Source organism: Lolium perenne, chromosome 2, assembly GCF_019359855.2.
Source record: "Lolium perenne isolate Kyuss_39 chromosome 2, Kyuss_2.0, whole genome shotgun sequence".
NCBI lineage: Eukaryota > Viridiplantae > Streptophyta > Magnoliopsida > Poales > Poaceae > Lolium > Lolium perenne.
Window position 1 is genome coordinate 189,895,225 of NC_067245.2, and position 14,583 is coordinate 189,909,807.

The 14,583-nt window shown below is 46.6% G+C and overlaps 1 protein-coding gene across 1 annotated transcript; it reads right to left on the minus strand.

Annotated features, from left to right (window-relative positions):
* Positions 1 to 7,508: 7,508 nt before the first annotated feature.
* LOC127306841 (transcription factor BHLH6) lies at positions 7,509 to 14,227 on the minus strand. Its single transcript, XM_051337548.2, has 5 exons — positions 14,071 to 14,227; positions 13,740 to 13,980; positions 13,176 to 13,628; positions 10,609 to 10,992; positions 7,509 to 7,535 (listed from the first exon to the last, which is right to left on the minus strand). The coding sequence occupies exons 1-4, from the start codon at positions 14,148 to 14,150 to the stop codon at positions 10,891 to 10,893; spliced, it is 876 nt and encodes a 291-aa protein (XP_051193508.1). The 5' UTR covers positions 14,151 to 14,227; the 3' UTR covers positions 7,509 to 7,535; positions 10,609 to 10,890.
* Positions 14,228 to 14,583: the final 356 nt, after the last annotated feature.

Genomic DNA, 14,583 nt, shown 5'->3' on the forward strand with positions numbered 1-14,583 from the left:
GCTATACTTAGGTTTCTCTACCATGCTCAACGATGCAGAAGTGCTCTTTCCGGTAAGAATCTCCTTACGCAAATCCTGATCCAGGTTGCGAGCTCTAAGCCGGTTTTCCGGTATCCTTGCAGCCTGAGCGCTAACAGAAGCAAAGCCATGGGCAGCATTATACTCACGTAGGGTTAGGTTCAGCTCGCACTGCGCCCGGACGATGTCCTTGCCGTTCGCGAGCAGCTTCTGGCGTTGCGCCTCCAGCTCCGCCTGAGCCACTGCCGGGTCGATGTTCTGCGCGATGGGCGTGGCGAGGACGCTCATGGCCGCTTGGAGCGGAGTCTCTGGTGGTGGCGCTGAAGCTCCCGCAACTTCCTGGTCGCGCTCGGTCGACGGCTTGGCCGTGCGCGCGGACTTCGTTCTGCCAGCGCCTTCCGCCGCAGCTCCCTTGCCGGCGTCGCCCGCGCCAACGACTAGAACCTCGACGCTGCCGGCGGCGCGGTCGCTGCGAAGCGCAGATCTTGGTGGGTCCGGAGCCACCAGCACCGGCGAGAGGCACTGGCGCTCGGGGACGGTGCCGTAGTAGACGAGGATGCTCCCGAACTCGATGACGCGGCCGTTCTTGGGGAACTTACCTCCATTGGAGAAGCAGCCCGTGTTGTCGTTTATGAAGCGCATGTCGCGGATGCGATTGACGAGCGCGGTGACGACGCGCTCGCCGCCGACGGTGAGGAGGCCCACCCGAATATGAACTCCAGCAAGCGCCGCTGCTGGCCCCACGGTGGGCGCCAACTGTCGTCGTGGTGAACAGACAGATGCCATGGGATGGCTTATCTTGGGGCCGAATGGATGCTAGAGGATTCGGGGGAGGGTTTGTGTTATGGATGGAGAGGTTTCCGGATGGATTCCTCAAGAACTTGGCCTTGGCCGAAGGAAGAAGATGATGAACACAAGAACAAGAACAGCACTAGATCTCTCTATTTCTTCATCACTAGTGCTTACAAGTTTCTGTGTACAAGCTTCGTAACCTAGAGTCACCGTGCCCGCGAAGGACTGTGCCCCCTCTCTTTATATAGGGGAAAGGGTGGCTTACAAGGGAAGGAACCCCAGAAACCCCAATGGGATCTTTGACTAGACAAACTACTTTACAAAGCTACTTTGGCTACCGGTGATGCCGGTTTGCCTTTAATCAGAAGCCGTGACATCCTCTGGCACCTTTTACGTCATCCTCTGCCTTTGGCGTCATGGCTTCGATTAAAGCTGAAATGCTTCGCTCATCTTTGTCTTCTAGCTCTGGAGAGTATCTTTGACTGGTCTTTGCCGACGTGCTACAGTGTAGCCTGTTCCGGTTACTCCGGTACGCTCTTAGCAAGTTCCGGTATCCCCTTCTTGGGATACCGGTATGATTCCCTGAATCAACCTTCGCTATCCGGATCAACATTTAAACCGGTACTTTGATGGCCTAAACCATCCGGTTTGGCATGCCTTTGGCATACCGGGGGTCATCCCCCAACAAGTGTAGGTAATTAGCTCATGTTTATTTCAGTTAAGTTTCAGAGTTTTTCATTCAGTAGAAAGCTGCGGCAGTGTGCACCAGGTGTACATGCAAAGCTTGTTAGTTGTGTCAGATTTTAGCTAGCTTGGTGCTGTGGCTGTACGGTGCCAAGTCTGAGTATGTTAGTTGCATGCCTAGTTAGTAGAGTTAGTAGGAGGAGAGAGACACATGCATGGATTGATAGAGTCAGCTGACGGATAGGATTAGTTGTGACCTGGTAATCAGCCGTTGTGCAGCGATAGTGAGCACGATCTCCAGATGCGAGGAGACAGGAGAGTGGCCGAGTGGTGTGGCCGAGTGGTTACTAGTTCCTATCTCTCGGCTAGTGGAGTCGTGTCCTCGACTGAGTGCCTGTGCATGTACTACTTATAGGCCTCTGTAACCAGTTTGTTTGTTAATGAGAATAGAAGATAAAACGTAGCACTTGTGGCTGCCAAGGGAGAGTCTCACGGCAAAGCTGTTTTATTCCTCCTTGGCATATGCGTGCGTGTGTGGAGTTTCTCAGCGCGTGTGTTCTTAGTCTTCTTCCACCTTGTTTTTGTGTGAGAGATTGAGAGAAGAGGGAGCTGCAAGGTGCAGCTCCTATATCAGAAACAACATTACATCGAAAAAAATCACCACGAACAAACTCTCCTGCATTTGCGTGGCGGCAGTTCCTCTAGCCCTCCTATGCCTCCCCTCCCGATGCCGCCTAGGGTGTTGCATAAAAAAGCCCATGCGGCGCAGCGGCGACAGTAGATTTCCTTGACCGGAGATAGGGACACCACGGAGTCGTTTCACCGGCCCTCCATGCGGCACTTGGTGCAGGCAACGGCGGACAGAAGCTTGGCCTTCCGGTGGCAGCACATGGCGGCATGGTGCAGATGGGCCTGATATGCGCTTTGATGGGCAGCGGCCTGCAGAGCGCCTCTTGCATCTGGCCATCTTCGTCGACAGCACCCGGTCGCTCCTGAGCTAGGCCCACAACATGACGAAGCCAAGGACACCGTTCCCGGGCACGGTGGTGGTGGTCCCCTTTTCCGGGGAAGGTGGTTGGTTTGCTTGTTGTGGTGTATCTCAGATTCAACAGCTAGTCTCGGCGGCGAGTTTGGGGAGGCGCGACTGCAGGTGAAAACCGAGCTGTGACTTCGTTCATGGTGGGCGATGGCGGCATATACACATTGTAATCTTGTTGAAGGCATAACTATTTCAACATGCATTTACTCACTCGTCTTGCTCTAGAGAAATCCTTGAATCTAGGTATCCTGGATTGGATGCTAGCGGCGCTTTCTAGGTCGCTCTTTCTCATGATGGCATTGTTTTTGGAGCTGCTGTTGGATGGAGATAACAAGGGGTAGAGCGATGGGCATCTAACTCATTGGAGACATCGAGTCTCTGTGGCGAGGTGCAAAAGGGCATCGGTGCCAGATGTGACATGATGGACTCGTGCAAAGCGGTGGCGCTATCTGATGCTGTGGTTGCGTCAATGGTAGGGATCCTGAAGATGGGTTAGCGGTGGATGAAGGCATTAACTTCTGGAGTGTGCGGAATGGTGCATGCTAAGGGTCTGCTGGATCGGTTTATGCTCCCGGCTTGCTATTGGGTGGTTCGGCGTAGCCCCAAGTTTTTAGGTGATGTGAATAAGTGTGAGGTTATATATTACACGGCTCTAACATGGCCAACCCCTTCATCAAATTTGTAGGTGATGTGACATCCGCCGTTATGGTGGCATCTTCAGTTGATCTTTTTATTCTCTTTGTAAGTTTCTAGTGCATAATATAAATAAGAAAGGATATGTGCTACATTTTGACGCAAAGGCCCGAGGTACTACCCACATTTTGTAGAAAACATTGATTTGGTGGGCTCTTTGGAATCCTTAAGAAGCATGTCTTCCTTGTAAATATGTAGATACTATATTTTTATTAATATATTAAAACACTAGGAGCTTTTCATACTGGCCAATGTTTTAAAACGATGACATAGACCTTTATTTCTAAACTAAGAATGGGTTGCGTCAGGGTGACCCCCCTATTCTGTTTAATATTATTGTGGATGTGCTAGTTTGGAAGGGCAAAAGACGGGCGCATTCCTCACATTATTGATGGAGGAGTGTCTCTTTTGCAATATGCGGATGATACCATTTTTTATGGATCAATATTTAGAAAAGGAGCTTAACATGAAGCTAGTTCTATGTATCTTCGAACAATTATCCTGCCTAGAAATTAATTTTCACAACAGTGAAATATTTGTTTTGGTTGAGCAAAACATGTGGGAGAGGAATATAGAATTTTGTTCCCTTGGGAGTCCGAGTCTCTCCCATTTAGATACTAGATATCTTGGAATCCCTATTCGTCACTTCCGTAAACTTTAAATGTCGAATAGAAACCTACAGAGGACCGCTTTGAAAAAAAATAGCTGGATTGGAAATTTACTTCCACATTGCTATGGACTAATTCTTATTAATTCGACCCTTACAATTCTACATATGCTTATGCTATATTTTATGAAAATACCTAAAGGGTGAGGAAGCCATTAGATTTCTTCCGATCTTGTTTCTTTTGGCAAAGTGATTAGATTAACTAAATAGAATATGATCTGTAGAGGTTTTAGAACTTAAAAATAAAGCTTACTTAGCAAGTAGTTATTTAAACTTTCAAATTAAGAGGGAGTTTGGCAATAATTACTTTGTAGTACCTCCATTAGCTTTCTATAAAAGATTTAAATTTTAGAACGAAGGTCATAACAAATACTACCTTCAATCTAAAATATTATTTCAAGTTTCAGCAAAACCAACCAACTCACCTTTTTGGAAAACCTCATGAAAGGGGATGAACACTAGGTTATAGAAAGACACATGGTTAGGAGATAAGCCTTAGACTGAGCAATATCCAACCCTCTACAATATCATGCATCGTACGCGATGTAACCATTTCAAATATTTCATCCACAAATCCTCTGGACATATGTTTTAGGAGAGCTTTGACGAGATTTTTTTCTCAATAAATGACGCTTTATTACTTGAAGTTTCAAGCATTACGCCTAGTCTCTGCGTAACTTTGATGGGAAATGAACGGAATAGATGGTTAGATTTGGTTCAACGACTAAATTCAGGTTCATCTACCTCACACGAGGATGTTTTTAAAACCTTACAACAACCGGCAAGTCTACTGCTAAAGTTGTGTATGTAGATATGATCAATGGTCACACACATTTCCTTTCGCAAATACATATGGAAGATCAAGGTACCACTTAAAATCACAGTATTTTTATGTGGTTTCTTTATAAGAAGGTAATTCTCACACTGGAGGCATGGGTGTATGAAATTTTTTTTTTTGTGATCAATATGAACAATTCAACATCTATTCACATGGTTTTTTGTTGGGCCGCGAGGTGATAAACAAAACTTTAACCTTACGTGGAACTCCCAAGATCTAGCCGAGGTAGAAGGTTTATTACCACTAGACGCGTAGGTGCGGAAACTCGATGAAGCACGTCGGTACAAGGAGCAGCGTCAGCGGTGGAATGCTAGGTCTAGTACGACGGCAGGACTGAAATGAGTCTAGGGTTCCAAGTATGGACTGGTCTAACCCCTGTTCTGGGCAGCCTACGCCCCACTTATATAGAGGGTGATAGTGGGATCTTGCTTCACAACACTTGTGAAGTGACAGTGGGCTTAATCAACCATTTCGGCCCAGCCACTAATTTACTTACTCTAATCACCGTGAGTCCAACTCAATGATTTAGTTTGTGTCTGATTCGGGTCCAACCCAAACCACTTGCTCCCGCTCTTAAGTGTGTGACCCTGTAGGCCCATGGCGACTTGTACACGATTGAGGTCTCACACTAAATTGATCAGCTGGTAGCGGCTCATAGCAGAACGTGCCGACTCCCAAGTCACATTGTATCATGACGACATGCCTTTCCAATGTGACTTACATCTGAGTCTCTTTTGCCTCACGATATAAATTGTCGAGCTAGAGGATAATTATCATTATCCCTTTAATAGCTCAACTCTCTTCTCGATCTGTGGTATGTGATTCACCCGACTAACACTTAGTCGATCGCCTAGGTTAACACTTAACCAAGTCATGCATGGCCATGCTTTTTGAATCATATCACTCGAGAGGGTCCAGAGAATATATCTCTAGTTGGAGGGGGAAAATCCTGTCTTGATTATCCATGTCATGCAACTTGCTTCTTAGCCGGTCCGAACCCTGCCTTTATAATTGTCCTGTTACGGAACAACGTGGTCTAAGAGCATCTCCAGCCGCGTCCCCCAAAGCGTCCCCCAAAGGGATTTGGGGCGCACCGGACCAAAAAACCGTTCCAGCCGCGTCCCCCAAAGGCCATTTTTTTCCGGCGCGCCCCAATACGGTGTCCGGCGCCCCGAGCCCATCCCCGTCCCACAGGGGACGCACCGGGGACGCCGGACACAACGAAAAGCGAGGCGGGGAGTGGCGGGGCCGACTCGTCAGCGGCACAATAAATTTTTAACCTAACCGTCGCCTACCTCGCGACGGAAGTTATTGGCGGTGCAGTTCCCGCAGCGACGCAGCGACGCGTCCCGTCGCGCCTAACTCTGCGTGCCGGCGTTAATGAGCGCCACCGCTCCTCCGCCTCCCTCCGGCCTATAAAAGGGCCGCCTCTCATCGTCCCTCTCACACACAAACCCTAGCGCCTCTCTCCCAAACCCTAGCCGCCACCATCTCAACAAGACTCGACGCTATGTCTGGTAGAGGCGGAGGCCGACCTCGCGGCCGTGGTCGTGGTCGTGGTCGTGGCCGCGGCATAGCTGAACGCTCGCCGTCGCCTTCCACGCCGCCGGCTTCATCGTCGGAGATGGACGTGGAGCCGGACGTGCGGTTCGAGTTCGTCCTCGTCCTCAAGGGCGACCCAATTATGTATTAGTTTGTGGAAATTGAAATAAAAATGCCAAAAAAAAGTATTTTAAATGTTTGGGGGCGGCGTTTGGGGGACGCTGCTGGGGAGCGACGTCCCCCAAAGGCGGCACGAACAAAATACGTCCCCCAAACGCTCAATCCGGCGCGGTTTGGGGGACGCTTTGGGGGACGCTGCTGGAGATGCTCTAAGGATTACACTGATTGAGACATAAGCGGCTGGAGATGCTCTAAGGATTACACTGATTGAGACATACACATGACGACTTATTCATTGTATCTCAATATGGGTCTGTCCGACTCATGCTAAACTCTTTAGCCGAATCCATGTAGGTCGGAATAGCATCACCATGCTCATGACAAGTGTAACCGAATCATCAGTCGACATACACATTAGTCTAAGTTGTGTGTCTAGCATAACTTCGCTGACTAAGACAATCTAGTATGATCAACGTGAATACACAGTTTCACAATCGAATCACATATTCAATGATGTATATCAGATGCTCATACAAGGAAAACTTTATAACTTTATAAATACATTGGGAACTACATCACACATCATTGCCTCTAGGGCATATTACCAACATTTTTAACATTCACCCACAAACAAACATCATGAATTTATTTGGCAATTGATTTAATGGGGCAAAAAAAAGGAAAAAAATACGCATTATAGTGGGTGTGTGTTTTTTATATGGGCTGTTAGGCGTGTTTGGAATGATTTTACCTTCAACCAGCCAAGTTTTCTCTTCATTTATGGAGTTTATACCTTTGGCTACCTATTAATTAGATACGTGCATGGTCCTATCTCAAACCGTCGGCGGAGAGCTAGTACAAGGGTAGCACAAGATATGTGCAGCCAATTCGGTTTGTAGTTTGATCGAAGAATAACATGTCGTTGCTAAGGTGTGGCGTGTTACTACAATTTTTTACATGTCTCGGCTCTTTTTGACCCATGATTTGTAATAAGCTTTGATACTAGGTCCTTTGTAATAGTTTGAATAACATTTTAATAAAGAGTTGTATGCATTGACACAGAGGCTGGGACTTTCCCTTCTCGGAAAATATAAATGTCGGCACTATACTTCATGTAAATATTTAAATAATCAAGTAATCACCTTTTTGAGATGGTTAAGATGGTTTGAGAGAGACCGGTTGGGGGTAGCACTCCAATTTTGAGATGGAATAATAAGATGTGGGCAATGCGCAAACATCTCTCTGGTTGGGTTGCCCATACGGCTGATATTCTTAAAAAAGAGAAGGCTCGCTTATCAAATGGGATTGATGAGCTAGAGGCTGTAGCGGAGGTAACACCGCTGTCTGCGCAAGAGATTGAACTTAAAAATCAGTCTAATGCGCAGATAGCGAGCCTTCTTCACGAAGAGGAACTCAAATGGTATCAACGTTCCAAAGCTCAATTCATATCGGAAGGAGACTTGAATACGCGATATTTCCATGGCTTAGCCAATGGGAGACATCAGAAAAAAACGTATTCACTCTCTCACTCAAGATGAAGGGTTAATTCAAGGCCATGGGCAACTCAAATCCTACATTACTAATTATTATAAAGGTATGTTTAGTCCTCCGGAGAAAAGTACCTTCTCTCTTAACGAGGACTTAACGGATGATATACCCCAAGTTTCTATGGAGGAAAATGGCCTACTAACCGCACCTTATTCTGGGGAAGAGGTTCAGAAGGCAATTTTCCAAATTGAATGCAACAAAGCACTGGATCCAGATGGTTTTCTAGCAGAGTTTTATCAAACTTTCTGGGATACTATTAAACCGGACCTTCTAGATTTGTTCAGTGCTTTACACATAGGACAACTAGAATATTTCGTCTAAATTTTGGTGAAGTAATCTTGTTACTGAAAGTTAATGAGGCAGAAAGGATTCAACAATATAGACATATTTGCTTCTTAAACGTAAGTTTCAAGATTTTCACGAAAATAGCCACCATTAGATTTAATACGGTTGCGGATCATGTCGTTCAGCCGTCACAGACCGCTTTCATGCAAGGAAGGAACATCCTTGATGGAGTGGCGGTTTTGCATGAGACGATACATGAGATGCATTCTAATAAATTAAATGGGATTATTTTAGAACTAGATTTTGATAAGGCGTATGATAAAGTCAAGTGGTCTTTCCTACAACAGATGCTCAGGATGAAAGGCTTTTCTCCAGAGTGGTGTGCTCTAATAAATGATTTTGTGTATGGAGGTAGTGTAGCAATCTGGGTTAATGATGACACCGGCCACTATTTCCAAACACGAAAATGGTTACGCCAAGGGGATCCCTTATCATCGATGTTTTATAACATTGTCGCAGATATGCTGGCTATACTCATAAGCGGGCCAATTCTGATAGCCAGATTGAAGGTGTGATTCCACATCTTGTCGATGGTGGTTTATCTATCCTTCAATATGCCGATGATACAATTCTATTTATGGATCATGATTTTGAAAAAGCTCAAAATCTGAAATTAATCCTGGCGGGTTTTGAGCAGTTGTCGGGATTAAAAATCAATTTTCATAAAAGTGAATTGTTCTGTTTCGGTGATGCCCAAAACGATATTGTTCTGTATACAGAGTTGTTTGGTTGTGTGCAAGGCCAATTTCCTATTCGTTATTTGGGTATTCCGATTCATTATCGGAGACTTACAATCGCGGAATGGAAAATAGTGGAAGAAAGATTACAAATACGCCTTAGTAGTTGGAAAGGTAAATTGTTATCCCTAGGGGGAGATTGGTACTCATTAATTCGGTACTAACAAATATGTTATTGTATATGTTATCATTCTTCCTTCTACAGAAAGGAATTCTGCATAAACTCGATTATTATCTATCCAGATTCTTTTGGCAAGGGGACAGCGAGAAAAAGAAATATCGACTGGTTAAATAGAGTATAGTTTGTAGTCCCAAAGATCAAGGAGGGCTTGGAGTTCATGACCTGGAGGTCAAGAATTCAGCTCTACTGGGTAAATGACTGTTTAAACTACTTACCGAGGATGAGATTTGGCAAACTATTCTTCGGAGAAAATATATCGGCTCGAAGAAGTTATCCCAAGTGGTTTGGAAACATGGGGATTCACACTTATGGGCTGGTCTTATGTGACAAAAATGTCCTTTTTCGCCATGGTACTTTCTCGATCAAGAATGGAGCACAAATACGGTTCTGGGAAGATGCTTGGTTAGACAATAAACCCTTAAGTGAACAGTATCCTGCTTTGTATAGTATTGTTCGTCGCCAAGGTGATACCATTGCCACAGTAATGGTTACCTCACCTTCGAATGTGACGTTCAAACGGGTTTTTCTTGGACAAAGGCTTTTGGCATGGAATACCCTAATTCACCGGCTGGAAGATATTCAACTATCACCTGAACTAGACGAATTTAGATGGAATCTTCATGTAGATGGTACTTTTTTCATAAAATCATTATATAATGCGATCCTTCATTCTGATATACCAGTTGATAATAATAAGAAGATTTGGAAGATGAAGATACCATTAAAAACAAAAAAAAATTGGATGGTATCTTCATCGAGGGGTTATTCTCACCGAAGACAATCTTGTTAAGCGGAATTGGCACGGAAGTACACGGTGTGTTTTTTATCATCATGATGAAACCATTAAACACCTATTCTTCCAATGCCAGTTTGCGAGATCTACATGGTCAGTCATCCAAGTAGCGTCTAGTCTGTATCCTCCGACTAGTGTCGCAAATATCTTTGGCAATTGGCTTCATGGTATCGATTCAAGGTTTAAGTTGCTTCTTAGGGTGGGGCGCTAGTAGTTATCTGGGCGCTTTGGCTATGTAGAAATGATAAGATTTTTAATGATAAAAATTGCTCTTTGTTGCAGGTCATCTACAGATATACATGTATTCTCCGTTCATGGTTAACTCTTCGGTGAGTGGAGAACCGAGACCTATTTACGGAGGTTTATACACGGTTGGAGGCTACGACGAGGGTTAGTTTTTCCCTACATGGGTGGCAGCATAGTCTACGGATAGAAGCCCCACTCATACCTTAGCGTTTTATGATTCATCGCTTCGATATGTATCTCGCCAAGTTTTTTTTCATCTTGCACTTGAGACGTTTAAACGGCTGTGTGTATCTTGATTATGCAGAGGCTGGATGTAATTGTTTTTCCAAAGTAGTAATGCATCCTTTATCGAAAATAGTAATCACCTTTTTTATTTATCACCATAGATACTCCAGGAACTTATGCCATGATCCTTCATGAGGTCCAAAGCATATCTAGTCACTCTATTATCTATATATGCCTTAAGCTATATCGCCTCGTACTAAACAATCACCTCCATCGATACATATAAAGGGGTGTTGCGAAAAAACATGGCAAAACTATGGCACATACATTACATAACAGTATATAAAGGCCTTGCAAAGGAGTGGCTAGCTGGTGTTAAGGTGAAATAGGCGACTCAAGGACGACGAGCGTATGATCCAGTCCTAATAGCTCATGGAGCTTACTGGCGGGCTTCCTGGAGCATCAAGCTGTGCGAGAGCAGCCTCCACGATCTCCTTCACCTGGAATCGATCCATGTCATCCACCTGAAAAATAAAGGAACATTTGACTCGGTCAGGTGGGCTGACATATATTGTACAGTTTCAGAAATAAGTTAGCTCTACAGCAGAAAACATTATCGGAAATCTCATCCGAGTAACTAAACTAGTGGCGATAATACAGCACGAGTTTGATTAGCCTTAACGCACATGGCACTCGTGCTGGATCTACAACAACAACAAAAAATCATCCATAACGCGTGGAAGAGGAGCCCTTTTTTTTCCTTATAATTTCAGGTAAAAAATATGTTAGGATGGAAGCAGACAGCAGCATCTTGTAGTGGCAGACGCACGTGCAGGTCGCTCTCCACTTCTCCCCCGAGCACGTGACGCTGATGCTTTTGTTGTTTGTCTGGAAACCAATCAATCAATCAATTTGGCATCTAAAGCGCGTGGTGATTAGGTCGCCATCGAGCTCGAGCTGGGGAATATCCGTGTTTGTTGATTGACATGTGATTGGTGATTATGTTGCGCAACACCGATCCGTAGTAAAACGTGAAAAATCAAGCATGGCCAAGAGATGGAAGGAAAATATGCCAAAATGAGCAAGGGATTTTCTTCTGAAGCTTTTTGGGGAATTCTGGGGAGTGACGTGGCGTTGAAGGCCGCAAATGGAACAGGGGAAGAACTTTTGGATGCAACATTCTACCTTAAAAGACCTTAAAAAGGAAGCTAAAAGCAACGCAGCGATTCTACATAGGTGTGGGTGTCCCTGGCTTATCCAACGGCCAGCAGTATGTCAAGATCCGTGCAAGCTAGTTTTACATATTCAACCTGTACCTTTTACACAATGGCAGCCCTATAGATCCGAAGGTGGACATGTCCAACTCGTGTGCTTCCATGATTCTCTCTCAACCTCTCGTCCTCTCCCCTGGCCTTATCCTCGTGTGCTGCCACTGTCCTCCACCATGGCCGCCCTATGCTTGAGCTGACCAGATCCGGTCGCCACTTGATGAGCTTCTGGCTAGAGGCTCGTCCTTCTTCGCGTGAAAGTCCAACCCTGTCCCGGCGTTCCTCGAGACGAACGCGAGGTCAGAGGCGTGCTCCTCCGTGCCCCCTCGCCCGCATCGCAGACGGGGAAGGAGGATTGTGGCTCGTCGGCGTCGGCATCGGCATCCAGAAGAGAGATGCCGGCCGGCGGCACGAATTGAGGCAGCGACTGTGCAATTCCATTTTTTTACCCGATGTGATTTGTTCCGGATCTGATTTGCTACACAGGCCTAGAGGCTAGTTCGATGCATGTTTATTCATGTTGGATCATGTTCCTTCTGGATTTTTCTCTGAATATTTGTGAATCTCAGATCCTACTCTTTGGTACATGTTCCCAGATCCGAAAAACATTTGCTAGGCTGATGTATGGATTTTTTTTTTAATCTGTATGTTGATGTGTTCCGGTAGAAATATATAATATCTAAACATGATCGAAATTCAGTATGGATAATTTTTGGTGAACGTTCTCCATCTTCAGCTTTGTTGGTTCAAAAATCTGTATGCATGATTTTTGGTGAAAATTCTTTATGTTTCCATGATATGAGCAGATTTCTTCCAATTTTCTTCTCTTGTGGTGGTTAATTGGTGCATTTTCTCTTACAGATAAAATAAGTATTTTTCTCATATATTCAACCTGCACCTTGTCTATCTTGAAGATCTGATTCCTTCCATGTTCGAAGATTGATGAGACATGATAGATTTGAAGAATGGATTCCTAATACTCCCGGGTTGCAAACTAATGGTGCCTAATACCGTACTAATTAAACTTTATTGTCCTACACCATATTCTGAACCAAAAGAAGTTGGAGGTTTGGAAAGGAATGAGTTCAGAACGTCGAGGTTTGGCATGCATAACGGGTTTGGAAAGGAACATTTTGGTGGGAGGTGGTCTCTGCAAAATGCTGGCACGCATCTTGATGCAAACATGGGTGAGTTGACGGCATGTGATAAGACGGTGACCCCCACGTATATGTAGACCCGCATTTTCGAGCTAAAAGTGTTGTTCTCCGACTGTAAAAGTCAGAGTCAAGCAACCAAGAAGCTCATGTCCTTGACGTCAGCACGGCCCGCGTCATCTTATCAGGTGAACTAATCAACGGAGGCAGAAAAACAGAGCAATCGAATCGAATGAAACGAAACATCCAATTGTACCTAGCTACTAAATGGCGACGGCGACGTACCTCGACGAAGAGTGTGTGCATGAGGAAGCCGGAGACGGAGGTGATGTTGGCGGTGATGACCCTGAGGCGGAGCTCCTCGAGCGCGCGGCACACCTTGGCCATGGCGTCGCGCTGCTTGGTGCACGTCACGCTGACCACCAGCACCTTCTCGCTCACCTCCGACACGCGCAGCTCCAGCACCTCCACGGGCGGGGACGCCGCCTCCGCCGCAGCGGCGAGCAGCGCGTCGTTCATCGACGAGACTGACAGCGCGCGCTTCACCTTCTTCCTCTGCTGCTGCTCCGCCTGGGAGACCTGTTCCAGCTCCGCGAAGAGGCCCCCGTCGTAGTCCTCCTCCTCCGCGCCGGCCGCGGACGACTCGAGCGCGGACACCTCCGCTGCCATCTGCCGCTCCTCCGCCTGCAGCACCTGGATGTACTCGATCGCGTCCTTGATGATCGACGCCTTGTCCATCTGCAACAACAACGCCGCGTTGCTCGTTAGAATTGTCTGTCTCCCCCTCGCATTGGTCCTTCGAGATTCCGGCAATGCCGGCTGGATAAGTGCTCGTCGATCGAAGCTCACCTTGGTGATGTTGGGCACGACGCTGCGGAGCGCGTAGAGCTTCTCATTGAGCTTGCGGCGGCGGTCACGCTCCATCAGGATGTTCTTGTTCGCGCCCGTCCCGCCCATCTCCATCCCCATCCCCATTCCCATCCCAGCCCCGGCAATGGCGGCCCCGGTCGGCGTCGAGGACGAGTGGGATCCGTCCGGCGAGCTGGAGTCGTAGTACGACACGGCGTCCTCGGTCGCCCCGACGAAGATGCTGCAACCAAGCATCCGGATTCAATCAGCCTCTGCCAAAACTCCGACGAAGAACAACAATGGCGATCGATGGCCGGCGGCGGCGCGTTACCTGTCGACGAGCTCCTCCGACTCGAGGTAGCGCTGCGTCTCCCAGTAGTAGGCGAAGTTCTCGCCCATGTCGGCGTCCATGTCTTCTCCTTCCGATTCGCCGCTGCTGCTCTGCTGTAGGTGAGAGTGTGCTCTGTTGGTGTTGGCTGGCTCCAGGTGCTGCCGACTTGTCTCCCTCGAGCGCTTTTATATAGGCTTGGGAGCACCGGTGTGGCTGACGAGCGGGCCCCACGCGCTAGATAGGCACGCGCTTGCCTGTGGTCGCCGTGTCCGCGTAACGACCAGGCGGAAAACGTGGTGAATTCATATTTTATCAGGGAAATTCGGAACAGACAGGCACGCCACTATCGCGCACGCGCAGGGCACTCTCTCGCGAGCTCAACGTGCGCAATTTCTTTGCAATCTAACACATGGAACAATCATTTAACCATTCCATTCATCTCTACTATCTTTTCGTCAGTTAATTATCAATTACAATATCTCAGAGATTGCCACGGCAATGTCAACGCAATCT

What these genes read in the sequence shown, in the direction of transcription:
- LOC127306841 (XM_051337548.2), bottom strand. Translation starts at nt 14,150, where the DNA reads ATGGACGCCGACATGGGCGAGAACTTCGCCTACTACTGGGAGACGCAG. An exon ending in TCGTGCCCAACATCACCAAG is followed by an intron (nt 13,629 to 13,739) that starts GTGAGCTTCGAT and finishes TTGTTGTTGCAG; the next exon opens with ATGGACAAGGCGTCGATCAT. An exon ending in TGCACACACTCTTCGTCGAG is followed by an intron (nt 10,993 to 13,175) that starts GTACGTCGCCGT and finishes TTTATTTTTCAG; the next exon opens with GTGGATGACATGGATCGATT.